This window comes from Suillus subalutaceus (assembly GCF_016647625.1).
Source record: "Suillus subalutaceus strain FC151 chromosome Unknown DFJ58scaffold_24, whole genome shotgun sequence".
Lineage (NCBI taxonomy): Eukaryota > Fungi > Basidiomycota > Agaricomycetes > Boletales > Suillaceae > Suillus > Suillus subalutaceus.
The window spans coordinates 396744-424700 of record NW_024540273.1 but is presented as its reverse complement, the minus strand read 5'-3'; the positions used below and the strand labels follow the sequence as shown (position 1 = coordinate 424700).

Sequence of the window (27957 nt, the reverse complement as noted above, 5' to 3'; positions counted from 1 at the left end):
ACGGGCAGAAGTTACATTGGTCACTTTGGTGTCCCGCTCAAAAATGTGGTTGCCTATCTGATCGACACAACTGAGGGCGCGTTTCACGAGAACCAGTCACCTGGACGTGGACAGTGGGTTAATGGCAACGACTATCAGTGTGCGGATGTTCTTTTGGTGTGCTACCATACTGCGAGTCGGTCCATCCTCAGTCCGTATTCAGTACAACTGGCGCCCTCATGATGTTGGGTTTGCCAGGGAAATGAAGATACGTCATGCTCATCTTGCTGAGCAGCAGGGCATACTTTTCGCTGTGCTTCCGGTCCACACCAAGGCCGAACACCATCTCTTCCAGCTCATTGTTCCTTCGGTTGGGTACAATTGTCCACCGGGTGGTGACATGTCAACATTGTTAAATTGTTAGGACATGATCTGATAGCCATTTCAGCATTTAAATTCCTACATGGGCGCGGTCGAAATACCCAAGCGTTCACATTCTTATATCTGATTTTGCTGTATTCACTTGGCTAACTGAAATCCCTCCACGTCGTCCACGCTCCATAATCCACCAACTATTCTAACTGCTGACACAAACAACAGACAGGATTCTGTTGATACATTATTTCCTGAGTTACTACTGTAAGCATCATGTTTATGTTGTAAGAGCCACCCGAAGGGTGTCCTTGTATAATGATATGGCATTTGTATGTCTTCGTCTACCTCTTTCAACTCATTACATTCAACTCTTTTTCTCTAGCCAAGGGAAATGGCCTGATTTTCCGAGCACGTGGTGGGGGAGGCATCCTCTTGTTCTTGTTTGTCATCGTAATCTTTTTCATCAGGCTTCGACGTTTTTGCCTGTCAGTCTGCAATTTAATATTCCCACGGGAATCGAAATGTGTTGAGTCTATGAGGTCCGCTGCAAATACACGTTTCCCTTTGAGAATCTTGATTGGACGATGGATCGTAGTCTGTCTCGTTCTGTTATTATCCGGGTTCCTGAGGCAGTCCATCTTATAGAATACCGGGTTGGTGACGAATACTGCTGCTGATTGTCTGACCTTCCAGACCTGAGCCCCACTGCTTGCAGGGAGGCAATGGAGGTTGGAAAAGACTTCGCGTAGTTCGTTGCGGAGCGCTGATCGTCGTGTCTCTTCCATTTCACCCAGAATCTGGTGATAAGCAGCAATATATCCCTCTCCTTTCCACATCTGATCCCATTGTGAACCATCCTTCTTTGCTGCATTTGGCGCCGGAAAATAAATTGCGGATCTATTAGCAACGATTTGGCCCTAGGACCCATGCGACCTGGAGTAATTCCCACACGGTTTTGTATTCCGACATTGCAGGCTTCGAAAGTGACAGACGCAAGGGTATCGTCCACGCTTGTTACCGTCCAACACCTCATTGCGTCCTGAAGCGATGTAGGGTATGGCCTGATCCCCTTAAACACGCCATCTATGGGCATCAGCCATATCTGCCTGGTGAACATTATAAAGATCCGTTCGACTGATAGTGAGGTGTTGGAAAGCATCGCAGGCCATGTCCAATGCCTCATGATTACCGCCGGAATGTTTTCTATGGCGGCCTTCAGACGTCTCCATGATGGTGTCCTGCCAATGGGAAACTCCTCCGGTTCTGAATCGACATCTCTACATTCAACCGCTTTTCCAATTGCCCTGTCTCTCTGCGCCTTTGCATTTACCCCCATCAGAGCGAGTACATGTACATCATCGACCTGCTGCACCTCGTCCAGGCATGTCGTGCTGGAAATGTCAAACTCTTGGAGGAACAGCATGCCTGCAGTCTCTAACACTGTCTTATAATTGATCAGAGCGAGAGACTCTCGCACGTGACTGTCAAAGACGATAGGAGTTGATGTCGTGGCCCGGAGCATATGATTAAGGATGCCAGTGAGGACACCCAGGTTTGGTGGGTTTTTCTTAACAATGGCGATTTGAGTCCTCTGAATCTCCCGCACTCGCCTCGTGATGAACTCGAACCATACCTTGGATGGTATCCATAGTATCGGCTGAGATCGTACGTACTCTTCCACCTTGGTGTATGGTAATTAGTGTTGCGCCAAGGTGCGAGCCTGTAGATTGCTCACCTTTGAAGTAATCTCATCTAAATCATTGTGGCAGCCTTTCCACTGACTCTGTACTCGTCCCAAACTCCATAGGTCTTTCTCTTGCACCCAGTCAAAATCTTCGTGATCTCAGAGCATTCCACCATGTATGATGGAGACAATTTGTAAGCATCGCTGTCAGCAGCGAAGCTCACTTCATTGCTGGTAGTCCGCACAGCTTCGTAGTATAGGTTGTACGCGCTCCTGAATGCGACATGTGTCTGATGAGCTCTCTCCTGTTGCATCTCGGCCTGTATTGCACCGTATTGGGAGAGTGTGTTATGATGATGCATCTCTCCTTGTTTGTACCCCCCTGCTCCAAATGAGGCTTCCAAGGCATCTAATCTCCAAACGCCAACCATGGGAACAGTTAATTCACATGGTGTAAATGACACACCCACGTCGACCAACAACTCCCCGTGTGTCCTATCCTGCATATGATTCCAATCAAGGTCTGGAATGTTTCGAATCAGTGCTTCTTCTGGCCCACTATATTAACCTCTCTGGCCGTCCTTTGTGAGGAGCTTGATTCCTTTCCCCTCGAGCACAAAGAAACATGAGCCATACATGCTCAACTGCTTGAGTCCATCTGCGATGATCTCGTGCATCCGTTTTTGGACCTTTATAAAGTCATCATTAGACAGAGGAATGGTTTTTGGAGCTCCACGTCCGCCTGAACGACCAGCAGCACCCCTGTTCTTGTATCTTGCCTCCTCAAGGGTTTGCTTTAGGTAAGGCTCCCAGCTGACGTCGCTGGAGTGGCTGATAGATGGGAGTAGGACCATGTCATAGAATATGTGTACAATGTCCTGCGGAATTAATGTGATTGATCTACCATTGACTGGGTGTTGATGGATCATTCGAGGGAACATCAGGTATATGTTTAGAATCGATGAGGCGCTGGAGATGCGTCCAATGCAAATGTGGGGGATGGCCGACATGTTGAACCGCTTGGATAGCCACTCTGTCCTGCCTCCAGGCGCATTTGAATCCTCTTCTGACTGGGGAATCAGTATATCGATGGATGTGTGATTGTGCTTGAAGATCCCTGGCCGTGACTGAAAGAGCGGCGTCATATAAATTCCGATGGTTCCCTTGATTCGGAATTCACTGGTAACCCAGATGATGCTGTCTATGTCCACAGAGACCTCGATGTCGCGTTCATCAACATCGACAGCGTCTCGTTCTAGATCGACGCATATGTATTTGGCACCATCTGAAAAACTAGTGCGGCCACACAGAAAGATCTCGTGTCCAGACACAGAATGCCGGTCGAGAGGTGGATCATCTTGTGCCAATCGGATCATCTCAGAAGCTGACATGCAGATGACATCATTTACATCTACATTATTGTTGGACCCTGACCTATCCAAGCTATATCTGCCTGTCACATGATCGGGAACCTGGTTTGAGGGGTCATAGAGTTCGGTGGTACCGATTGGCATGATGTAGTCCATGGTGACGATGGGCCGGCATTGATAAAACATTTGGAATGAACTTGGCCTGATCCTGTATCCATGGTCGACCCAGGCTGTCCACCCCGCAGACATCTCCATCCCCACAGAATGGTATACCATGGTTGGCTGGACATCAACAGGAGCCATTAACATCTCTATGGTAGGGCCACCCTCATAATCATCGAATGTCCTGTCGTCCATCAACCATCTGCGTCCCATGTAGGCCGGCAGTGGCACCGCTGTAGTTGGACGAGGGAATCGCTCCATGACCCCCTGACTCCAAGTTGAGACCCTTTTGCGAGAAGCTCTGGTGAATGCAGACCTCTGTGAATCCGCTGTGTTACCGAGTTCAGGATTTTCATCAGGAGCCACTGGGATATGTGTTCCAACAGCATGTGGAGATATAGCATTGCGATCGCGTGACCCAGCCAATTCCTTATTCGATTTCAACAGCTTCAAAAGATTCGCCTTCCGAGTATCAGAGACCATGTCTCCCGGGAATTGATTGTCTGCTTCGTTGTCACCCTCTTCGTCGATGTCAGAGGTGGAATAATGAGTGTAATCGCCTTCTACATGCCGATTGGTACTGGTTGGAGTTTGGATGACTTGGAGTGCAGGGGAGCGGTGGCAGTTCTCGCATGTTGCACTGGCGACATACAAAGCATGAAGCATGGTTACACATCTGGCCTGATGCTGTCCAGTCTCGATGGCGTGAATGTCATCGTCGCTTAGGTAAATGTGGTGCCACATATCAGCTTGGAGTTCATCGCGGAGCATCAAGTAGTCACTGCAGCTCTTCTTGATTCGACCTGCAACAACTTTCAACATAGCTATCCGCAGTATGTGACCGCATGGTATATGAAATGATTGCAGAGGGAGATCGCCATGATCATCCAGCCCAAAGCTGAGAGCTTGCTCTAGTACCGAGCAAGCTATCGGACCGCAGTCAACTCCATTTTGGATCCAGTTTTTGGGGATTATTTGAACATCCTCAGAGCGTCCTGCCCTCCAACCATGGAGTGTTGCAATACTTTCCCAACGTTGAGGCCCATTCCAGGCATTCCAGTCATTTGGATCTTTTTCCACCGCCTGTCGCCACAGCTATCCCCTCTGTTGACATGAAGCGACTGAGGACGTGCGCCGTACGTCGATGGTAGTCAAATATAACCACAAAAAAGTGATTGATACAATGAACTATGAATCCCACAGGGATCATCGGACACGGACCGTCACTAGGGACAAAGTGATCCATCCTGAAGAGCTCCAGTTCTTCATCAGTCCATTGGGTTGTCCCACCAGCAGCGAACATGTCGACAAATCTGACTTTGACTCGTCCCAGCCTATCATACCAGGCATGAGCCAGATAGTAGTTGGCAACCTGTGAATCCAGCCATGTGTCTACCCTGAGCGTGGGGATATTTTCAACAACATCCATCCATCGCCCTGGTCGCGCCATCGCCTGAGCTGTGGTTTTTGATATAGTCATATGACAGTCGTCGTGTAGAAAGCAGCACTCACATGCAATGTCTTCCGGACTGAGTATCATCGGTGGAGTATGAACCCTCTGAGGTGAAATGGATCGTGTATCTTCATGAGGCGGCATGGATGTTGGTCGGTAGTCATCATCTGCGTCATATCCTGCGTGTGATAACGGTACGTGGACAAATCAAGTATGTCAAGTGATCAATCAGATATATGGTGCACACCAACAGAATTATGGTGCTCACTCTCTCCGGCTTTGTTTTCGTGGTTGCCCTCCATAGTGTTGTCATCTGGAACATGATCGTGCCCCCCCTGGGACATGATGACCACCATCGCTTGAAATTACATTCAACATGACTTGGAAATTCCCTGATATCTGAAACACACCTGAAAAGGCTCGACGTCCTGACAATCCCTCAGGGCATTCACTGCCATGTCTGGGCTCTGTGTCTGCACAACCATCAACCACATCTTCTTCTATCGTCATAACAGTGTGTATTGCAATCGCACCTCTATCGTTTTTATCTGGTGTGATAGCATCTGCATCTTGTAGTTGTGCTGGCAGCTGACCAGGTTCTCACCCGATGATAGCATGGACCACCGGTCGTTCACCATCAATGGTGCGAGTTTGTGTCTCATTCTCACCGTCTATATCAATGTTTCCTGAGTAGACCGACTCGATATTCCACCATGATGGTATTTTAATGGACCTACTATTTTGTTTTTGTCTCGTCGCTCGTTTCTTTGGCCTTCCCCGCTGTCGCTTAGCGGTATTCGGTGGCTTCACAGGTCTAACAGGAACTGCACGAATACTGGCGTGGAGGACCTGACCTCCACCACCATTTATGCGGTTCTGTGCCTCACCCTGACCGTTTATATGCATTGCCTCAATATCTCCTGAGTGGAATGACTCCACAATTAACGACGTGTCAATGGTGAGGATGAACAGCACTTACGATTATCCTGTTGTCTCACCCATTTTTTCTTTGGCCTTCCCCACTGACGCTTAGTTCCATTCCGTTGCTTCTCCACCGCGGCATTCCGTCCATGTGCAATGGCACCATCATCCAAAATTCCACAGGCTGCTATGGCAGCCTGTAGTTCAGTGATATTGACATCTGCAGTCATTCCTTCCTCATCCAGTAGACCATTTCCTGCATACTGATGAGGGCGCTCACCCCTAGATCCATAAGGATCCCGATTCAGGATTCCGGCTGATGTCATCGCATCTTTGGTACATGTGTATAATCAATCACATATGTGGACGGTATGGATTAATGAACCTATGTTTATCCTGTTGTCTCACAGGTCGTGTTGTTGGCCGTCCCCACTGTCGCTTCGCTTCATTGGGCTGCTTGCATAACGTGACCTTCCTTCCATTTGCAGCTTCCCCATCGTTTAAAATCCCACATGCTGCTATGGCAGCCTGGAGTTCGGTGCACGTATCTTCATCTATAGTCGTTCCCTCGTCATAACGCTGATCACTTGTTGGATCTTGATAAGACTTTGCACCCCTCCACTTGACAGGGGCAGCATGTATATTTCGAGGTGAATTATCCCCCTGCTGTATGACTAGTGGTTCCTCAAGGATTGGGTCCATAGTGGCATGAACGGTACATTTTCCACGATTAGGTTGCAGAATCTGAGTCAAGGATTCCACTTCCTGCATAGCAAATACTTGCTTCTGATTTGTTCCTCCTCCTGATCCTTATTGATATACATGTAAGAGTTGGTGATTCATGGACTCACGATCGGCTTTTGGTTTGACAACCTTCTTTTTTGGACTTGCCCGCGGACATTTATCTTCTGTCCTACAATGCAACGATGCCTCCAAAATTCCACAACTGAGAATGGCTGCCTGTAACTCGACATCATCATCTTCCGTATTCCACCCATCATCGGACACATCATTGACCGTACGAGTTCTTGCGACCCTCCACCCCAGCGGGCTCGATTCAAGGATTCCGCAATCGATTATCTTCTCCATTATCTGCAAAGCATTTTCCTCCACCACTGGCTGCTCTGAAGGAATCATGGTAGGATAGCAGTATGAATGTATTATGGATGTAGCATACAGACATATAAGCGCTCAATATTCTTGTCTACATACATTGTTTACATAAGTACCCAGCTGACAAATGAGCCATGCCTCGAATTACTCACAATTGGGCTCCTTACGTTTACTACTGCTATTTCATAAGACTCAGTGCTGGCTTCAATTTTAAACCCTATTTATTGTTGTTTTTTGGGGGGAAACGACCGATGTCGACCGTACGTGCAATATACCACAGTCAAAGAAGTATCGTCAATTACCATAAACCATTGGCTTGCTCCCTGTACGAGAGTTTGCAGCGGTGGAGCATCGGAAGACCACCTAAGGTTAACTGTGGTGGGGCGTGTGCACGAGTAAAGAAGGCTTTCGCAGGTTTCAGTGCATGAAGAAGTGCGGGTGCACCAATTGTGAAAAGCACGATTGAGTATTGTTCGATATCTTCGCAGAGCGTCGCGCTATGTTCGATATGCAGAGCAGGTCGTCACGAAGTACCGCAATATCAGTACTGTCTCTTGTACGTACTGATTCAGGCACTCAAGTATCACATTTTGAGGAACAGCAGGCCAGTGGCGTTGGTGAGCTGCTAGTTTTCTACTGGGTTGATTTTGCGTTTGGCTAAAGGGAGGTAGCTCCTCGGATATGCGGGCAATAACACAAGCGCCGAATCCGTGATCGAGAATGGTGGAGAGGATATCCGCGTGAAAGTGTGGTAGAAATAGGGAAAGGATGTTGGGCCAAGAAATGTCGCAGATCGCATGCACGCCAATGGACGAGAGATTGAATAGCATGTTAGCAGATATGGTGTGCCAGCCCATTGCAAGACTTGCGATGTGGACGCAAATCGTATAGTGAGTGATAACAGCGTGCCAATCCGCGGATGGCTCCATGTATTGCATCCCAGCTCAAAATTTCCAGGCGGCGAGATCATCCAGAGGGACAGTAAGCCACTAAACAGAAAATGAAACAGCCACTTGTTTGACGGCAACATCAGGAACAATGGAGGCAACAAACGTTGGAGGGACGTGTAACGCCCGCGCCACTGCAATACCGTACGTGTTCAAACCTAGCAGCAAGCAACGTGGAACGTGTCTTGGGATACATGTCCGACGAAGATGGAATGGCAATGTCAACGACAGCTACGTTGATGTGAACGTGTTAGAGAGCTGGGAGAGTATGAAAACTGGATCACCGGGTATAAGTGGTACGGACTTCTCAGGCGCGTGAGAAGTCAACGGTCAACATATAGAAGCGCTTGGGCAAGTGCTAGATCTGAGAGTGTGGAACGTTTATCACGTCGTTCGTCACTAATGCGCATGATGTTAGCGATTTTATTATGATAGATAAATAGATAGATTTTGAGCACAGGAGATGATGAGATGAGGAAGGATGAAGAAAGAGCAAACAGGCTCGTGGCCAATCGTCAACGACATTACCGGATTGTGAGAACAGAAACACAGCGCCAGAGCCCACGGCCCAACTGTTCCCATAAGGAACGACAGCGAAGGTAATGGAAATGGTGAAAGCTCAAAGTAATGATTCGAACATAAAGACAGAGGACAAAGACTCGCAGTCAAACGTCAACGACATTGCTGGACTGCGAGTCTCAACGGAAACGCAACGCCAGAGCCCACGGCCCAACTGTTCCCATAAGGAACAACAGCGACGGTAATAGTATGTACTAAATGGTGAATGGTGAAGGAATCAAAGGCTAAACGCGAATCTTTAAACATGTCATCACGTGCGGTTCACACACCACAACGATCTCGCGGAGTTTGAAAACTCGCATGTACTTACTCATTTCGGTCATGAGGTCGAGCGCTCAGCACTCCCAGTGAGAACCGGACCTCACCATATCGCGGAAAACGGCCAAAATATTGATGAACCAGGAACACAAGATTTCCATATATTTCCGTAGAGAATGGGACATATATGAGATTTTCTAGCGATGCTGTTCGACGGAGATCTCACGATTTCGCGCTGATTCATGCATATGATATTTCCGTCGATGATCGTAGATTATCAACTGTACATGTACTCATACCAGGCAATAAAACTACGGAAATTGCACGAAAACGACGCTGATATGTATTGCAAGAACAAGCAAATGACAGCGCGAAAATGATAGCTGGTTGATACTACCCCTGGCACCTGCTGCCCACCTGGTCCTTGCCTGTTGCCTGCCTGATGTCAACCTCTGCACCTGCGCTGGATGTCGACTGTGTTGCTGTTCCATTCGGATTCATATGCCTGCAAACATAAATTAATGCCGTGAAATAATAACTACCTGCTACCCACCTGCTCCGCTGCAACTGCGTTAGATGTCAACTAATATATTAGGCGTCGGATGAGAATTTGCTGATGACATTGATCGTGTTGCAAGTTAATATAAGCCTAAAGTCAGATGTTGCTGGAAGTTCTAGTCTTCTAGATTGACGTACCTCCTATTTGTTCGAAATACTAGATCTAGGTGATGCACAGGCACGGACAAAGAGGACCCAGTGTTGAAGGTGGCATGGTAGACCAGTGACAGTGGATACTGGGGGCTTCGGGTCAGACTCAGTGATGCATGTTCATTCAGAAAGCTTTGTGCTGCGTGTCTCAAGTCAGCACTATCTTGCACTTAGATAAGATATTCATGCGCATATATGCACTATAATAGATGTTTCAGCGAACATTCGAAACAAGTTAGGCGTATCTGAGTCACTTACTGATTTGCGAGCCAGGCAGTGCAGAGAAACAGGCTGCATAGATAGTATCCTAGAAAACATCTCGAATTAGGTTATTGAAAATATCAAAGTCGGAGAAGATACACACAGGGAGCTTTACCACTGTTCATCCAAAAACATCATCAATTTGAGGCCTGTCTGGTCCAACGACTACTGTAAACGAGAACATGTCAGGCCCCAGGGTGCTTCCGAAAGTAAGGAAGTGGGAGAGGCTCCTGGACTAGACATCGTCATGGTTTGAGGGAGAAAGATGGTGGACTAGTGAGAATGTCGGAGTCTTGCTTAAATTCGTGCAATCGATCATTTCGTATACGCTTACCAAGTCAAAAGCAGCACGAACGAGTAATTCACGTCATCTTGATTGATTAATATGTCTGCAAATGTGCAAGACATCGACAAAATGGTGTTTTTGTGTTGTGTTGATCAAACATAACGCACGTCAACTTTCTAAATATATGTGAAATTCACGATTTGCGTAGCTTTGAGCATATTTGTAAATAGTGGTAGTCAGAGTGGATGATTTTGAGGTGATTTGGCCTGCGATTCAGAAAACGATTTTGGACGCTGAGAATCGGATTTTAGCTGTACCCCTCTTATTTTACAATACAAATGTCTAATTAAATAGACTTATTCCGCAAGCAGGCGTCCGACAGGCATCTCCATTGACTTGGAAAGCTCAAAAAAGCACAACCATGATCAATAATATCAAGTGCGTGAAATGTATCAGAAAACAGATACTTAAAACATATGTATAACTCACCTTAGGAACTGTCAGTTTTAGTATACATACCTATTTACGAATCCAACCAGAATCGCGTTGAGAATCCGTTCTCGCTGCGGGGTGTTCAAAGTGGATGGCGATTTTCATGCGATTTTCGAATTTTGAATCGTCTCATAATCACACACAGAATTGCTTCATAATCGTTCACTCTGACTACCACTAATATATCTGTCGTTCTTCGGTAAAGATACCACTCCTCGAGTGCTACCACACTCAGATTGTTAGCCTCAACTATCAAAAGCTATTTTTCCCACTTCACGTACAGGGAAACCATTGGATTGCAGCTGGAGTAGACTTCGATGCGAAAACAATTTCTATTGGTATGTTGGTTTTGCACAAGATAAGGCACGATAACTGACCAGCGGATGAACAGGAGACTCGTTAAAAGGAAAAATCCCGTATCCTCTCGACTTTGTGCATCGACTGCAGCAATGGCTCCGAGATGCATTTGGAGACCCTTTAACAGTGGATAATGTGGGTTTAGAACACGCAATGCAGAATGACACATTCTCCTGCGGAATTGTAACGGCGAATACCATCGCACACGGTGCACTCGGAGATGAGCTATGGGAGCCGAAGAAACGTTCGAGTGCCCATGCAATGTGGTTTATTACCTTGGCAAAAGAGTACTTGAACAATGTCAGTACTGACTCCGCTGATTTTCGTCAATGTGGTGTGCTGACGTAGCTGTCTTTCAAAGCATCAGCTCACCAACATGAACGAAGACGTGCCGATGGATGAAGATGACTTACCAGATATTGTGCTCGAAAGTTCTATCCAAGCTGAAAAGTTGCCAAAAAAGGTTGAGCAGCAGTCCTCGATGGTCGAAAAAAATATCCCTGTCATTCATTCTCAATAATCAGCCTGACACCCATATATCTGGTCCCGCACTACAATCTCATGAGCCGACGGCCTCCAGTAAAGTCCTTGCTGCTGAGAGCACTGATACAAGGGTACACAACGCCGTAGAGGCATATTTGTCACGAGGAAGTCTGCTGAGTTGGTTGAAGCAAGTGCCGACGGTTGGGGACAAGCGACCACTTTCAAAGGCAGACTTGGGATCAAAAGATAGAAGTGGAGGGAAGGTGGCAAAGAAGGCAAAGGTCGTGAAACTACAATCGGGTCCAGCAGTGGGGATAAGTCGATCTGCAACAGCTTCACGTGACCTGCGTATGGCTGCCAGGAGTGGCACCTCTGAGCCTTGTCCCAGGAAAAAGGCAACATGGAAAACCAAGATTCTCGAGCTTGACAAGGATGCCATAGCAGACGATGATTGCCAAACAGTCCATCATTCAAATTGTGGACGCACAATGAAGAATAAGGAGCCCTACGATGTTTCAAGGTTTCGTGAGCACGTCATGAAGAAATGTGCCCAGCAAAAACCCACCCCAACTGCAGGAATGCCAAGCAGAATGTGTTATCTCTTACGAAATTGCAAGTCCGGCTCCTGGATTAAGCACCATCAAGATCTCAATTCCTGTTCTCTATGGCCAGGCTATAGTCAACATTCAGGACCCAAAGCACGGCTTGAAGACATTCCGTAACAATCTTTTTTCAGGTGCTCGACTTCTTACCCTCGGAAACTATACAGCTCAGTACTCTCGCATCTGAGCCATGGCATTCGAAGACGGCACTCCATTATACCATCGGGACGTTGAAAAGCTCGATCGTCAGGATGACAACGCAGCTGCAAGCCTGTTTTCATCAGCAACCTTAGAATTTCTCATTGACCATCATCCTGATGATGTTGGAGAGATTGTTTGTCTTTTTGTTCATGGAGAGATCGTTGACACATATCAAAACCGAGCTATTCCTCACCGGGAACGCATCAAAATGGTTCTTCGCGCACGCTACTTCTATGATGGCTGGCGTACATATCTGGAGAGGGTTGTCTACAAAGAAACTCAATATTTCATGTCGCGCAAGTCAATTGACATCACAGCGAGGCTAATCGATGGTCTGGTTGGGTTGATTGTGGTCTATCGTGACCATATATCTGGTGATCACCCTCTTCTCCCATGGCTACACACAAGCGAACCTTGCGAGCACTGTTTTGCTAATCTCCGCAAGATCGTCAAGGATTTTATGATGCTGGATGCCTATTACACTGTTACGAAGCTTCATGCTAAACTGCAACAGGAGGTTCTGCGACAACAGTCACCTGACTTTAAAGCTCGTGCCCAAGGGTACACGATAACATATTTTTACGATCGTGGTGTTAACATCCCAGAGCTCTCAAAGTATCCTGATGATGTGGACATTTACGAAGCTTCACTGGAAGCAGCAACGAGTCGCAATGTCTACTGGTGTTGTGTGGTCTTAGTCCGGCACTCCTCGCCCAAACTCAGCAGACCGTGTTGCCAGGAATCGAGCATTTCCACACCAAGCTGGGGGCTGACAAGGATACGGGGGTGGATCTCGACTTTGGCAGTGACGAGGATGGAGATGTGGATGAAGGGGATGAGGCAGAAGAACTCGAGACACTTGTCAGGCTAGCTGAGGACACCGATGGAGACTCTCGTCGAACCGAAAGACAAAAAAATGAACTTCTCCGACTAACGTTTGCCGCAATTGCTCTAGATAGTCGATTTCAGAGTGTCGTCGCCTTATTCTGGAGTTTCAGGCTGTCCTCAAAGAACAGCAAAACCATGCAACTGGATCGGGCCTTGAACGTGCTGCTCGCTGGACGGGAAGTACTGGACAACTCCCAGAGACAGGGAATGTGACAAACGCAGCTCTCGCGGCAAAGGAAGTAGTAAAGAAGGTCAGTGTGTCAATATATTTAGACATTGTACGCTGACTCTGTTTATCAGGCTATCATTCGCAGGAAGAACATTTTCAAAACGGCAAAATTGCCACTCCTGGGGTCTCTCGATGATGCGCGTATATCCACACTCCGTCCCCTCAAAGTTGATGACTTTGCGATTGTATACACGGAGTGGGGCCTTCGCATCAGCCGAGGTGAGTTTGTGCTACTATGTCATTGTAATCGCTGACACAGTCTCAGTGATTGCAATATACTCGAAAGGTGGCGGTAAAAACGGCAAACACGCTGCTGTTGACAAAGCAGACACTATTGCTGGTGTCTCGTACCTTGGCGTCCAAATCTACCAGCAACATTTTCATCGTCATTTTCGTTCCATTCCTGATGCAACCGCCATGTTCCAATGCAACCACTGTGCCTTCCTTCCTTCTACTGCCTTTCTCTGTCTACTTTCATCTAAGCCCAACCTAACGCACTCGGTACTCGAACTTGCACCTGCAGACCTCACGGACTTCGATATCCTATCAACTGCTTTGCCTCAGTTGGCGGAAGCTGCCAAATTGTTCCGCAAGAGGACTTCGAGGAATGGGGCCACACAGAGGGATGAAGAAGGCGATTTTTGATTCTTTTTGGCTATTCTAAACACACCTAGCTACTTAGAATAAGAAAAACACATTTTTTGAGATTTTTTTGGTAACCTGGGTCAGAGTCCGGACAAAATTCACCCCTCAGGTGGACCCAGGACGGCATCCGGACAAAAATCCTCAAAATGTGTCCGGACAAGTTTGGGCCTCAACCGACCTGGGTTCCAAAGGGGTTCTCATGGGTCCTGCTCAGTGTTGGGCATTTTAACTTTGAGCTCCCCATAATCACCACGGAAACGAGACAAGGATCCTAGTCTATTCCGAGGCGTGTAGCCTGTATAATTGTCTAGACCCTACCTTGGCGTTGATTTAATTTATGTAACTGTCTGCAGTTGCCATCAACGCCTTGACGCCCGAACAAAAATATTGCACGACATAATCATTGTGGTCCATGCCGAACACAGGAACTAGAAGTTATGCTTGGTATCGTAGTGAAGGACCCAGACGTCCGGGAAGGATATACCATTGATGTGAATGAGGCTTCTGAGGGCGGGCAAGGTGACGAGGGAGGTGATTGTTAAGCAGTGCTGTCCAAATATGAATAAAATAGGTCAAGAAGGACGTTGTCATCGTCTGCACCAGTCCCTGGGTGTATAATGCATTAAGTCTGTTAATAAGAAGAGGTAACTCATGCATTAACGTTGCTCATTGGCATTGATTATGATGCATAACAATGTGCTAACTAGCAGACCTGTCATGCCTCGCTGCCTGGGCCTGCCCCCCGTATATTTGCTTGTCAAAGATGCTTCATTGGACAAACTAGTTAGGCAAATCTAGATAGCATCGCAAATGGATCTCGAGCTCCAATGGTGGCCTTACCTATTGCTAACGCCATGAAGCACATATTATGTGACACAGCCACGCTCATTGTTGGTGACGATGAGCTCACCATATCTCACTTGTTACTTGTATTATGTTCACAGCAATCTATGCAGTGGTTTGAAACTTGAAACAGTATATTGTCAGGCACGAGTGGAGCACAGTGTTATATTGATCAGATGAGGCTACAAAAACGAACGAGAGGAACAGGTAGTGGGAGAAGTAGTGATAGGTAGCGGGAGGGTTCTGAACATAGTGAGAGGGTGCTGGAGGTAGGGATGGGACTCCTGGAAGAGTGCCCTAGGCAGCATGGGTGATCAATGGCTCGGACACACGGTTTAAGTGCAAAACACACCATCAGTGCAACACCTCAGCAAACTGCAAACCTCCCTGCTCTCTAATTCGTCAACACAATGTGCGCCCCACCACCTGCATCCAACCCTCCCTGCAACACATGCCCTCTTGATACATACAGCAGTGGGAACAGCTGCCATGGATAGACCAACGAGTCACAACCGAAGCGCAGATGGACTGAACACCAACACTAAAATATATCATTAGTGGACAGATGATAATGGATAGGCCACCATGACGCACCTTAAGAGTAGACACCTCCAATGAACACTTTGCCTGACTTCTTCGACCTCAATGTAACAGATGCTAGGAAGCTGACAGACTCAGAGGTTGGAGATTTATTCATAGTAGCCAAAGATGCGCAGCGGTTCGAAAATGTAAGTCAGTTATTGAGAGCAAGTTAAGAGGACACTTAATAAGTCAATACTGCCAAGATATGTGGACCAAAATGAAGGACATCGACTCTTCTAAACAAGATGGTTGTCACTAATGAATGTTAGTGCATGACTAATACCTTCCTGGAATCCTTTGCAAGTTTGCCTCGTCAAAGTATCTTACTGTAAATATTTACAATGTCATCTGAGCCTAACTTGCTGCATCTAGAGCTGAAGCATAGAATACTTTGGCACTTTATCGTATTTAATGAAAAAGTGTTACAGACACAGCGCTGGAGACATGCATCGTCATAATTTGATGGTGACTAGAACAAACCTCCTACCGTAGAAGCAGTTCAAACATGCTGCGCTCAGTTAATGTCATACATAAAAAAACAAATTGAATGGCCTTGAACTGGTATTCTAAACAAAGTTTCATTTACAAATCTTCAAGAGTAAGGCTGGGTGGCATTTGTCGGGTGGGGTAGGTCTATGCGGCCTCTAAGGGAGAAAATGTTATTAACTTGAGAAACACAACTCCGAGCATGAATGGTATTGATACTGCGGAGGACATCATGAGATACAAAGTAAGGTGACACAAGACAGTTGCTGAGTACATGGGCGAAAAGCCCGTAGGGCTTTTCCGGCCTGAAACTTGGGTCCAAACCTGGGCATTGAAGTGAGTTGTGAGGGCAGGTGGGCCACGGTGCAGGAAGCTGCTGACAGATGACGCAGGAGAGCAGCGCAAGGTGCAGAAGGCCAGTGGAAGGTGTGGCCTGGGGAAGCTGGCAACTACTGAGGACAGCACCAGCGATTCTGAAGGCGCTGGAGCTGGCCAGTGGCGGTGGCCCGGATGGGGAGGTGGCGGCATGTGTCGGGAAATCGGAATCGAAGATTCAAGGAATCACCATGGCCAGGTACGGTCACCAAAGTGCCAAGCAGAATTGAACCATAGCTGACAAAGAAACCACGCGATGCATTAGGGGAACTCACACCTGGGAGCTTACGGTTTATGCTTATCCGTGCTTATGCTTACAACCCCCCAGTTTGCGCAGACGCAGATTATATAATACACAATACATAGTACTAAGTTACCGCTTGTCATCGATTAACAACTTGCAAGCAAAGATGGCACGAATTTCTCTCCATGAGCAGTATCTACATGCATATATGTTGACATGGTTCTCCGTAACCTGGCAAATCCAGAATTATCCCCCAAAGAAGCTGCGGTGCTCCTTAATTGTGATACCTCCTCTATTACTATCATTTGACGGGAAATGCACAATTTACACTCATTGCTGAATAGCAACACAACGACAACACACATTCATATTGGATCTACTGTAGTGTATACCTTAGGTCTCTGCGCATTAGGCCCAACAAGATTTTTTTTATTTTGTTGCGAGCTTGTTGCAGCGGCAGCAGTGGAAGTTGAGATGTCGAAAACACAATAGAAATGCACAATTTCGTCACGCTATGTCACGCGCGGCACCACAGCCAATACATGCCAATACACAAGAGTATCTAAAGTCCGACAGCGCTCAAAGCCACACCGTTTGACAATGCCACCGATTCTGCCAAATGCAACAAAGCGGAGACTCAACCAAGCCGACAAGTGTGATTTCCTGATTTAGCCTGACTGTCACGCTGCACTCATGAATTGTGAATAGCACGCTGCGCTGTCGGTCTATTGACATAAAAACACCTGGAGTAGATTCAGAATGGTGTATTTTATATATGTTGAAGTTTCTATGTTGATAGGTTAATGGGATCTGGGTGGATCTTCATTTTAGTGTCCAAAAATCACTCATTGTGGGTACACTTGCGCAATGTTTCATCTTGGGAAGGCTCCACAGCGTCGATTTTAAAATTTTGAATTGGTAGGTTTATTGAGAATATGCTAATACTTGTTCTACGGCTGTTCTGAATGAAATATGTGTTGAGTTGTGAGCTCTGAAGTGCATTGTGCATTACCCATTGATTGTGCATTCCGAATCAGGTGATAGTATCATGATTCAACAAACACGCTATCTAAATGGCGGACGGACACCTGTTCCGAAAGCTGGCAGCATTCATCTCGCATGGGAACCTCCACATTCACGGTGTTACAGTTGTTGAAGGGAGCATATTGGAATGGGCACCTTTCTGCAGCAGTAGAGGCTGAGGGACACGCAGCTTCGTTGGACATGTAGCTATTCGTACAAATACTCTGTCTATGTTTTTTTTGGTAGCTGTAAAAAAAATTGGGTTCGGTTCACGTTCGAACCGAAAAAAAACCGGACCTGACCATTTTGAACCGTTCGCAAAGGTCCAGTTCGAGGTTCGGTTCTCGGTTCTTGCTCAACCCTCTATGAACCGGACCAAACCGGACCACGGCAGCACTAGCTGAGGGTAATACAAGAATGAGACAATGGACTATAATCTTCCAAAGTTTGGTCTCTGCTATACCTGGCTGCAATGTCTGAGCAGAAAATATTCGACCTAAAGGGTCTTTGAATAGGCTTGTGCACAAAGACAATTCTCCACTAACAATACCCCTCTGAATCACAAAGTCTAAAATGCCCCCAGAAGTGGAACTTGTTGGTACTATTAACAATGGTTTGACCCTCATAGAGGGTGACACCAACAAAAAGTGTGATCCCCCTGAAGGGGTTGAACCAACAACCAAAGCCCTCAGAAGCACAAAGTCAAAAAGCATGGGATCCTCATAAAAGGGTGACAAGTCAGCAGCAGCAACAATTTGATCTATCAAAGTCAATGTTCCAAAGTTGCCCACCTATGTTCAAGTTGACCGCTTTTGCTTATGTAAGCAGTGCCACCCCTGTCATGCTGCTTCACTGAATTGATTTTTTCAGCCTTGATATGACATGCCTGGCTTCAAATAGAACTTGTTTCTGGGGTTATTGAGTCATATGATTCTGATGGCAGCACTAGTTTGGTATGAAAAAATCATATTCCAGAGACATGCCACCCCCTCCCCCTACCCACTGTGCCCAGAGGCATGATTTCATGTCAATACAATGTATAAAAGGGTGTTCCCAATGTTTTATGATCATATTAATTGATTAGAGATGGTTTCAGAGTCATTTTGGCCTGTGTGAATTGTGATGTGTCAACTTGTCTGATACCCCCACGCAAAGATCTATTTTTCTAGACCTCCCATGACTTGCCAGTCCTCCAGGAGTATTCTTCCTGGGGGTTTTTTATCCCTCTGAACATGATGGTCAAGCCAGATTTTCCAGAAAAAATCATGTTCTTGAGATATGCAAGGTCCCCCTCCCACACCTGTAGCATATATCTTGATATTATGTAAATACCGATATATCAAAGGGTGTTCCTAGTGTTTTATGATCACATAAATCGATTGGAGATGGTCCCAGAGTATTTCCAGCATGTCTGAATAGAGATTATGTCAGTTTTCCTGATACCCCCCCAAAAGATCGATTTTTACAGACTTCCCATGACTTGCCAGTACTACAGGAGTATGTGTCATGGGGGCTCCTGACCCATCGGATCATGATGGTGTAGTCCGTTTTCCCTGCAAAAATCATGTTCTTGAGATATGCAAGGTCCTCCTCCCCCCTCCTGCCTCATATATCTTGCTGTGCTTGATTTTAACTTGAGGCTGATACTAAAAATAACTGTCCTAGGGTTTATAAAGTGTAGGAATCGATTGGTAATGGTCCTGGACCATATGGAAGACATTCATACTGAGATAATATTAAAATACAGTAGATAGGTCAAAAAGTCAGTATTTCGACCATATCTCCACAACCCAACCACCAATTTCTTTAATTCTTGGCTCATATCAATCCTGGAAGTACCCTCTATGATATTTACCAGGCCAGAAAAAGAAGTTTTTTCAAAAGTTTGAAACCTATTTCAGTTTTGACCATATAAGTATGCGGGAAACCCAGGAGAGGGCAGGATTAGTGATTTCGACCTCTTCATCTTCAGCATGTATGGCATTGACCAGTGGCGCTCTGCAAGAAGTCAGCAATGCGTATAGGTCAAATATTTCCGCGGACTCTTGATGATTGAGAATATGAACGCACTGCTCGGTAAAGTCCTTGCTTTGCCGAGCCGTCCGGGGGAAAAGTTCCTTACAGTGTGTCAAGTTTTGGGATAAGAAATCTTCTTTGACGCCATTCTTCCCCTTCCTTGCTTCCACTGCAATGATAGCATCCTTGAAAGAATGAAAATCCGAAAGTGCCTGTGTCATTGCTCAGAGTGATTGGGGTGAATGAACTGGATTCTGTGCGAGATACGTAAAGTCGACGAGGCTGCGGATTGCGCAAATGAATCTAGGTGAAATGGCACCTGCAATTGATGCAACAATAGTGCATTCTATATCTTTGTATTCATGACCTGTCATTTGCTTGACATGCATGATGCCTTTCACGAAGTGGCGCATGCCAACCCACTCGACATAGTCAGAGGAGATGCATTTTTAGCGACTGCAGCGATCATGGTAGCCTCTGGTAGGTCGCATACATGAGCAATGAGTGGCATGAAAACATAATGAATATATCTAAAAGGGTCGGGCATGAAACATCCCTCTGCTGCCACAGCCTTGAGGTTAGCAAAAATGAGGTCCATACATTTATGCCATAGCCATGCTTGGAGAATACTCTGATAATCCGGATGCACACGGAACTTTGTGATCGGCATGTAGGCAACGCAGCACCAAGCTCGTAATGTCGCTTTGGAGCGAACCTCCAAATCAATATTACCGATGGTGAGGAAAATCAGGTGCATCTTGAGTCCCCCAGTAAGTCGCGTGACAGCAGTTTTATTGGATCCCAGGATGATTGGAACTTGGGTTGCGCCAACAGGGAGGTGGTCCCAGAAAATTGCAAGTCTTTCTGTGACTCGGTGAGGAACACATGAATATGATGAACGAACCTGGATTTTCCAGGCCATATCAGCGCTCATGTAATCTCCATATTCACATTGATCTCGGGCATCGACACGGTGCGGGATGAAGGTCATATGGTTCGCAAAGATGGGATCACTAAATAGTTGTTTGACTACCTCCAATGCATCGCGCCAAATGAGTTCGATGGGATGGACTGTCTTGTAACCTGAAAACTCCATTTTGGAGACTTTCCACTTTGTAAAACAAGGAAGCGAGTCCATCCAGTCCAAGAGTCTATCTTTTGTGGTGAAAGATGATCTTGCGTGATTGTCAAACTGTATACAATCAGAGTTGTACCTATAGCTTGGACAATCATACTTACCCATCTCAGCTTCAAAAACTTAGTAATTTGCATTTGAGTGAGGTTTTCAACTAAGAACTTCCCTAATTCCCATTCGCCTTCGTCATGGAAAGGGTAGTAATGGTTGATCTTTCACCGGTATGCATATTCATCGTCTTCCAATCTGTCGAGCATATTTTTACCAACACTGAAGACATAGCTGGAATTTGGATGACAAGTACTGGTGGTACTTGAAACAGGATCTCGACGGAATACAGGAGGGACAGGTAATTCTTGTGGTCGTACTTCAGGCAGCCAACAAGTAGAATGGGAATTGAGATGCAGAATAAGCACCTCAATGGATGGAAATTCTTTCAATTTGCAGTTGGGACATAACCTGCAAAGGCATGTGCCCGATTCTGTGATTAATATCAGGGTAAACTGAGAGATGCAGACTTACATTGTAGACTTTGGCTGGTGCTGCCAGCCTGTCAGTGACTTGCAGACAAAACTACTAAGTCTTTCAAAGTCCGCAGACTACACATCTTCACTGTACAGTCATCACCTGCTGAGCTGTCTTCAGGGTGTAACATAACCAAAAACGAATGGTTACGGTGTGACAATCATACCAGCGCTGGGCGCGTATGAGTGTCATAGGCATATTCTGCCTTGCCTAGAGGAAAAGAGTAAGGCGCTAGTCACCAGCACTATCATTCCCAAGCTATCCACTTTGGAACCGCTGTTCTCCCATAGCGCGCTGCCCAGTCTGATGCCTAGGTATTCTGTCCTCCCATGTCTTACCTATGTCCACCTACCTCCACTGGTGCATTATTTTTCCTTAAATGTCGCTACTCATCAGTCACAGGTCTTATTACATGTATCCTCGTGTTCTGCTGCACTGCATGTCTTATTACTTGTCGCTACATCATGCCCTCGCCAGTGTTGCTACTAATCTTGCCTACACACTCCCGAACTTCTATGCAGTATGATAAAATGACCCGTTGCACATACAGTACAGTACTTCCCTTACCCGGACCTTTGCTGGTGTCGGAGTCACTTTAGTCGCTATATCCTAGTCTTGGTGCAATCGATTCCGCTCTTGCCAATGTCTCTGATTGTGTGTCGCTTGACTTGCTTTAAGTGCGCGTCGCTAAAGTGTCCCTCATAAGTTTGACTTTCGCAATGTTGGGATCACTATCGGTAGTCGAGCTACAATCTAGTCGCTACCAGGCATTTCACTTGCACTGTCTTACCTTACTCCTCGCTTTCGCTCCCTTTGATTTCTTCTCGCTGTCGCTAGTCGGACGTCGCATAGCGTTATCGCATAAAACAACTTGCATAGTGCTTCTCACTTATACGCACATTTCTCTGTCGGAACTCACTTGTCGCTGATTGCTATAGCGCTAGTCATTGATTTTTGGTCTTAGGTTATTAGTCCTTCGCGCTATCACTTCCTTGCATATTAGTAGGGAGTTGCTTCAATAGCAGTCCTCTTGGGACAAATACTACACTCGCGCCTATTTGGATAAGTAGCGCTAGTTTCTAACAGCCTAGTCGCTATTTCTCTTTCACAACGGACACCATACCTGATCTAACCACATTTAAAATGCTCGCAAGCACTTTGTGAGTGGCTTTTCAGCAAATCCGCATTTTGAGATGTATGTTACTAAGAACTAATATTCTAAGGCAAGGTGGACAGCCCATGCTAGGAGTGCACACCTGCGAAGTCTCATGGTGAGCGGTATGCAGCTTATAAGCAGGTTAGGTGTGTGGATGTGACTTTTGCATGAAGGTCTATCTGATAGGGTGTTCCACTAGGGAACATCTATGGGGACCAGATATACTCGACTCCAATAAATAGATCAACAGCACCCACAAGCATCCCACCACTGCACCCAGCTCCCCCAAGATCGCACCTGCAGCTCCCAAGCCCATGGCCAGCGATATCAGAACCATCCATGCAGTCTGCAGACAACAAATGCACTGAGCTCAGTGATATTGTCATCCATTTCAATTCTGACAACGGCACTAAGCGCTCCAGGCCTGCATACAGACCATTCAACGAAGACACCCACAGCTTCGTCTATGGTCTCCAACTATGTGCCATCCAGGGAATATTGGACTTTTACTGCAGCTGTAAGTGTGTGCAACCCTTTATGACAGGTATGATTGGTGGGCACCACACCCAGAAATTCTACTGGGGCACACATGAAACGCTTCTCCCTGTATACCCCTCTCTTGAAGATTGAAATACCCCAAGTACGATGGAGTGCTTGGGATACAAAAGTATCAAGGCCATTGCATTGAGCGCCAAAGGTGAACCAGAACGCCAGATGAGGGAGATTCTGTAGAAGGCAAAGGAGAAGGGTGTGTTGATTATCAGTCTTGCTAATACTACTGGTGGGATCATTTGGGGCCTCGCTGCTTCAGGATCGGGAATTCAAAATCTTATGGATTCGTGAATGAACCGGTGTTCAAGGAGGTCATAGAGGCTATCTACAACCTAGACCAGGCCACAGACATCAGAGAGAAGCGCCGAGCACGCCACAGAGCAGAACAATACATCATTGAGGATGAGAAACTCTGGAAACTGCAAGGAGGCACATTGACAAGAGCAAGAGCAAAGGTAGAGTGCGTCCCAAGAGAAGAAGCTAAAATATTAGCAGCGCAGGAACACACAGAAGGAGGTCACTGGGGGCAAGACGCAATCAAGATTGCCCTGCTAGACTGAATATGCAGCCCCAAGCTAGACACGTCAATTCTAGATGCTATCAGAGATTGCGCTAAGTGTAAAAATTTCGGTCCTACACACATACACTCACTTCTTGAACCAATAACCAGGCGACACCCATTTGAATTGTTAGTTGGAGATTATCTAACACTCCTGAAGGGAAAGAACAGATACAACACGCTCGGCATTTACCTAGACACATTCTCGCAACACGTCTGGGTATTCAAGTTCAAAGTATCAGGCAGCGTGAAGACGACAATCGAGAGCCTTAGCAGTATATTCAACGCATTTACACCGCCGGAAACGTTTATGGCAGATGGAGGCAAGCACTTCAAGAACGAAGCAGTGAGAATATTCTGCAAAGCAAGAAGATGCAAGCTACACACCGTCGCAGCATACTCTCCATGGATCAATGGCCTAGTAGAAGGGACGAATAAGCTCCTGCTTCATGTACTGAAATGACTATGCGCACCAAACATAGGAGAAGATCAAGAAATGTCATGGGACACACTGCCTAAGTCATGGTCAGACCATCTAGACGATGCAGTCCACGCTCTCAATTATCAATTGCTACCAGCGCTAAATTTTTTCCCCAAGGAACTCTTTTTAGGTTTAGTTGTCAACACCAGCAATACACACCTTGGACATGTTAATGCAAGTCGCATACATTGAACAACAACGATTAGATGGTTACAATGAAGTAGTGAGACACGCAATCAAGAGAAAAGCAGTGTTCGACAAAAGGCTGTTACAGTGAGCACCGGGTGAGGTTATATTCAAGACTGGTCAACTAGTTCAGGTTTATCGCAGCGATTTAGATTATACGTTCAAAGCGGAACGAAAGCTCATACCAAAGTGGTCGGTCCCATGTCGCATAAAAATGAAAATCGTCAATTCATACAAGCTTGAAACACTCAAAGGAATCCCACTCAAGGGAGAGTTCAGCACAAGATGGCTAAGAGCTTTCACTCCAAGAGAGGGAACACAACTAGGGAAAGAACAAAAAGAGTATGAGCGCAAGATCAAGGAGAAAGAAGACAACGGAGATACAGAAAGCACAATGGAAGAGAGTCAAAGACAGAACGAAGAGACAGAGAAAGAAACGGAAGAGCGGAGCGAAGATGAAGAAGAAGAAGAAGAAGAAGATAGAGAGGATGAAGAATTAGAGTGATGAAGAAGGCATCAAGGGCGGCGCCTGTTGTTTTTTAGGGGAGCGCATGGACCAGGGGTCCCAAGGCATAGACTAAGAGGCAGCCTCTCAAGCGATAGTAGACTCATAGCCCAGAGGCAGCCCTTCAGCGATTTCCTTAGCTTAGTCAGCCACTGACTTACGCAGTCAGCTCTGTTTGTAGAGTAGCATCACAACACCTATCCTCATAGAGTCTGCTTTCTTCTGTGTCTGCCCTAGTCCACCGTTAACATGCACAGACGACAGACAAGCACTTCAATTGGTAGGGCAGACCATGGGACACAAGAACAATCAAGTGAGCCACACACATAACAGCCGGGAGGAGGACATTGAAGGGCCTCAGCTACCTCGTTTTTGTACATGGAAAGGAAGTGAGCAGACAAGAGAGGTACCAAGTGGTGTTCACAAGCGGCAGGTAGTATAACAGCTGAAAGGGTTTCATCAATAGCTGAACGGGGCAAGTTAGCAAACACTGAACAGGTGCGAACAAAGTGCTGTATGATCACAGCAACATGAACCACCTTTTTCCGCAGCTTAAGATGGGTCGCCGGAAGTGATCAGGTAGATTGGGAAAGTACAGATAGAAGAAGACCCGAGAGTTGATTCACGATGGTCTGTTTATTATAACCAATCCATGCAGGAAGATCATCATACTTAGTTGGAAGGGAGGAAACCACACCTTCATGAGTACACGAAGACAAATGCCGGAGAAGCGCACAGTGTCAATAACCAGAAGCCTCAAACTCACTTGGACAGAAGGGCAGAGAGACAAGGCCATGCGTAATGACAACCGATACTCCATTGAATGCAACACAACCACGAAAATCTATGGAACAAGTGCGACAAGAATGGCGATGAGAAATGAGCAATTTAAACAGCCATGCACAAAAATTTTCGGGGGTTTCGAAGTGATGAGAGTGATATTGCAGATAATAAAGAGCATCATAGTATATGGGGTATTTGGTAATGTCATGCAAGATCAAAGGTGGTGGGTAGTCACACTCGTCGACCACCTGAGCAGCTCAGCATGGAGCCTTCAGCATAAATGTCCTGGTGAATGTTCAGCAAGAACAAGCAGAACAAAATGGTATACTCACATCAGAGGAACCAATAGTGACAAGAGTAACAAGGAGCTCCTGCAGCGAGAGTGCAGAAAGTAGGAGGTCGAGAATGAGTGTCAAATGAACAAGAGAAATTTTCAACAGTGCACCAGGAGGTACTGCGTGCGTGGGATTCCAGTAATGAATCATGGGAATTTGGGACAAGCCCGTTTGCAGAGAATTAGGCAATTGAGTACCACAGAACCCTCTCTCTACTTCGTAGAGTCGGGGATTAAATTTTAGAAATGGGGTTAATATTCGAGGTATGCAGATTATGAAACAAATTCCCTCTGCTTTTGCCAAATTTACTCTGAATTTAATCAATAGAGTTTGATCCTTATGCATATTTGTGACTTTATCCAGAAACTGTCCATCATTCGCACAACAGTCAAATGGGTTGAAATATGCACGATTTTTCTCAGGATATACATCACATTTGTTTACAGGACTTTTCCGGCTGTGTCTCAGGTGTGAGAGTGTGAGGGGAATAAGGTTATGCTGGGTTTGAATTTTTCTTGTATCATGTGACTTATCACACAGTGCCCTCAGATATCGCCCCTTCACACTCGAATCGGGGGCTGGGAAGGAGCCTGGCCTCAACGCACCTCAGTTGCTTATACAGTCAACTGAGGTGAGACACTTTCATTAACATTCTATCTAACTGCTAATACTCTCATTCAGTCTACTGCTGGCTTCTCCCAAGCCTTCGCTACGTCTTCAGCATCCATGAAAAGGTCCCAAGTATCACACACGAGGGTGAGTCTCTGTTTCAGTTCCTCGAACTCTTTTGTCTGTTCCGCATGAAGGTCACGAACGATCCCATCGATCTGATCTCTGCTCAACTTCTGAGCTGCATTTATTACCGCATATGGAGGGAGGATGTGACACTCGAGCAACGGGAGGTTGGAAAAAGGATGTTGACAAATAACAATGTCTCCATCCTTTTTGAGCGCGAAGTGCTGGGCTGTATAGGATGTCGATATGAAACTGTATCGTGTTTTGGTATTGGATGGCCACTGCAGAAAAGTAAATTTAGCAATATCATGAGGGACATGATCGCAAGTACCTGTGACCGGAGGGGTATGAATCCCGGTTTAGAGTCGGGACTTTTCCTCCATTCGATAACTGCCTTGACACGATTATGGACGTCTCTCATTGTCGCTGCGTCCGGCAGGAGAAGCCATTGTTTAGTATCAAAAAGCGAATGCCAAGTGGGGCTGACTGCGGACTAACGTCAGTGCTACAATCTCACAAAAGATGACATGGTGTATCGTACGAGGAAAAAGGTTTGTCCTGGTGTCAACATGCCAACTTTTGTACTCTAAGCCAAGGCAATATTCGTATAGCGTTACCTGAAGAAACATTAGGGTCACGCTTCTCATAGATCATAGAACTGCATACCATACTGTATTGGGTTGCTCGTGGTATGACATACGCCATTTCGGTACAGACCTGGTCCATCACCTGCGTGATGAGGCAGACGGGACCGCCGTAAATTTCTTTACACATTTTCCGAAATTCATCGTGTGTTCTGTTAGAGATTGCCTTCATCAATCTTTCCGAGCGACTTTCGGTGGTAGAGTAGAGGGTGGAGGAGGTTCTACTCTTCTTGGGGGGGGTGTACTCGTCGTGGCTACTTTCTTCGACTGGACTGGGGGTAGCTTTATCATCATGGTGATCATGGATGGAGTCAGCATAAGACGACTCCGGATCCCGATCGCTGTCAAGATATTCTCCGAGGCTAGACATCTAACAAATGTCAAGGCTTAGTTCGAAGTAGGGCTCTGGATCTTATCACTTAATCCGATCGATCGGTGTAAGTGCCAACTTTCAACGGTTGTTGACGCCTGTTAGCATTAGTTGCTAGATAACAAAGCCAAACAGATCTGGTCGACCCATAACTGCTAGACAAAATAAAGGCCAATGGGATGTTGGTGGACTTGGGATGCGAGGAGGATGGCGGGCGAAAATTTGACTGGGGGATGGGGTCAATACTACTGCCCTTTGTTCGTCATGATAGGTTGCCGTGAATTGAATGCTGCCGTACGTTGGTGCGACGCTCTCGGAGATCTTCCAATACAGACAAGGATGTAATAGTAGTACGCCGCCGAAAGGTTTGCAGCCCATCTTGCCGTCAATTATCTACGATCTTATCTTCGTTGCTACCCTGTCTGTCGA

The 27957-nt window shown here is 46.3% G+C and overlaps 8 protein-coding genes across 8 annotated transcripts; 3 read left to right on the top strand and 5 right to left on the bottom strand.

The window, feature by feature from the left end:
- Positions 1–631: 631 nt before the first annotated feature.
- On the bottom strand, positions 632–7081 carry DFJ58DRAFT_725189 (uncharacterized protein; the record flags this gene model as incomplete). Its single annotated transcript, XM_041385204.1, has 13 exons — positions 632–661; positions 717–1219; positions 1288–2035; positions 2137–2561; positions 2607–4496; positions 4792–5028; positions 5083–5202; positions 5271–5381; positions 5434–5604; positions 5659–5943; positions 6003–6226; positions 6303–6747; positions 6796–7081. The coding sequence occupies 13 exons, from the start codon at positions 7079–7081 to the stop codon at positions 632–634; spliced, it is 5475 nt and encodes a 1824-aa protein (XP_041246754.1).
- Positions 7082–7355: 274 nt separating this feature from the next.
- On the bottom strand, positions 7356–7986 carry DFJ58DRAFT_725188 (uncharacterized protein; the record flags this gene model as incomplete). The annotated part of the gene is made up of 2 exons (XM_041385203.1): positions 7356–7554; positions 7622–7986. The coding sequence occupies 2 exons, from the start codon at positions 7984–7986 to the stop codon at positions 7356–7358; spliced, it is 564 nt and encodes a 187-aa protein (XP_041246753.1).
- A 3112-nt stretch (positions 7987–11098) lies between these two features.
- On the top strand, positions 11099–12150 carry DFJ58DRAFT_725187 (uncharacterized protein; the record flags this gene model as incomplete). Its single annotated transcript, XM_041385202.1, has 3 exons — positions 11099–11245; positions 11307–11408; positions 11470–12150. 3 exons carry the CDS (start codon positions 11099–11101, stop codon positions 12148–12150), a joined length of 930 nt encoding a protein of 309 aa, XP_041246752.1.
- A 70-nt stretch (positions 12151–12220) lies between these two features.
- On the top strand, positions 12221–13102 carry DFJ58DRAFT_656478 (uncharacterized protein; the record flags this gene model as incomplete). The annotated part of the gene is made up of 1 exon (XM_041381904.1): positions 12221–13102. One exon carries the CDS (start codon positions 12221–12223, stop codon positions 13100–13102), a length of 882 nt encoding a protein of 293 aa, XP_041246751.1.
- A 510-nt stretch (positions 13103–13612) lies between these two features.
- On the top strand, positions 13613–13780 carry DFJ58DRAFT_614047 (uncharacterized protein; the record flags this gene model as incomplete). The annotated part of the gene is made up of 1 exon (XM_041380929.1): positions 13613–13780. A coding segment is annotated over one exon (168 nt), but the record flags the coding sequence as incomplete, so codon positions are not given.
- Positions 13781–19438: 5658 nt separating this feature from the next.
- On the bottom strand, positions 19439–20977 carry DFJ58DRAFT_839241 (uncharacterized protein; the record flags this gene model as incomplete). The annotated part of the gene is made up of 5 exons (XM_041392512.1): positions 19439–19544; positions 19617–19774; positions 20056–20754; positions 20802–20909; positions 20963–20977. 5 exons carry the CDS (start codon positions 20975–20977, stop codon positions 19439–19441), a joined length of 1086 nt encoding a protein of 361 aa, XP_041246749.1.
- Positions 20978–25616: 4639 nt separating this feature from the next.
- Positions 25617–25929, bottom strand: DFJ58DRAFT_743872 (uncharacterized protein; the record flags this gene model as incomplete). Its single annotated transcript, XM_041387280.1, has 2 exons — positions 25617–25729; positions 25777–25929. The coding sequence occupies 2 exons, from the start codon at positions 25927–25929 to the stop codon at positions 25676–25678; spliced, it is 207 nt and encodes a 68-aa protein (XP_041246748.1). The 3' UTR covers positions 25617–25675.
- Positions 25930–26340: 411 nt separating this feature from the next.
- Positions 26341–27647, bottom strand: DFJ58DRAFT_743871 (uncharacterized protein). Its single transcript, XM_041387279.1, has 4 exons — positions 27181–27647; positions 27056–27131; positions 26846–27000; positions 26341–26795 (listed from the first exon to the last, which is right to left on the bottom strand). The coding sequence occupies exons 1-4, from the start codon at positions 27526–27528 to the stop codon at positions 26457–26459; spliced, it is 918 nt and encodes a 305-aa protein (XP_041246747.1). The 5' UTR covers positions 27529–27647; the 3' UTR covers positions 26341–26456.
- Positions 27648–27957: the final 310 nt, after the last annotated feature.

Excerpts from the sequence above, each read along its gene's own strand:
- DFJ58DRAFT_743871 (XM_041387279.1), bottom strand. The coding sequence starts at position 27,528 with ATGTCTAGCCTCGGAGAATATCTTGACAGCGATCGGGATCCGGAGTCG. Across the intron at positions 27,132-27,180 it reads GAGCAACCCAATACAGTATG|GTAACGCTATACGAATATTG; the intron begins GTATGCAGTTCT and ends ATGTTTCTTCAG. Across the intron at positions 27,001-27,055 it reads CAGGACAAACCTTTTTCCTC|TCAGCCCCACTTGGCATTCG; the intron begins GTACGATACACC and ends GTTAGTCCGCAG.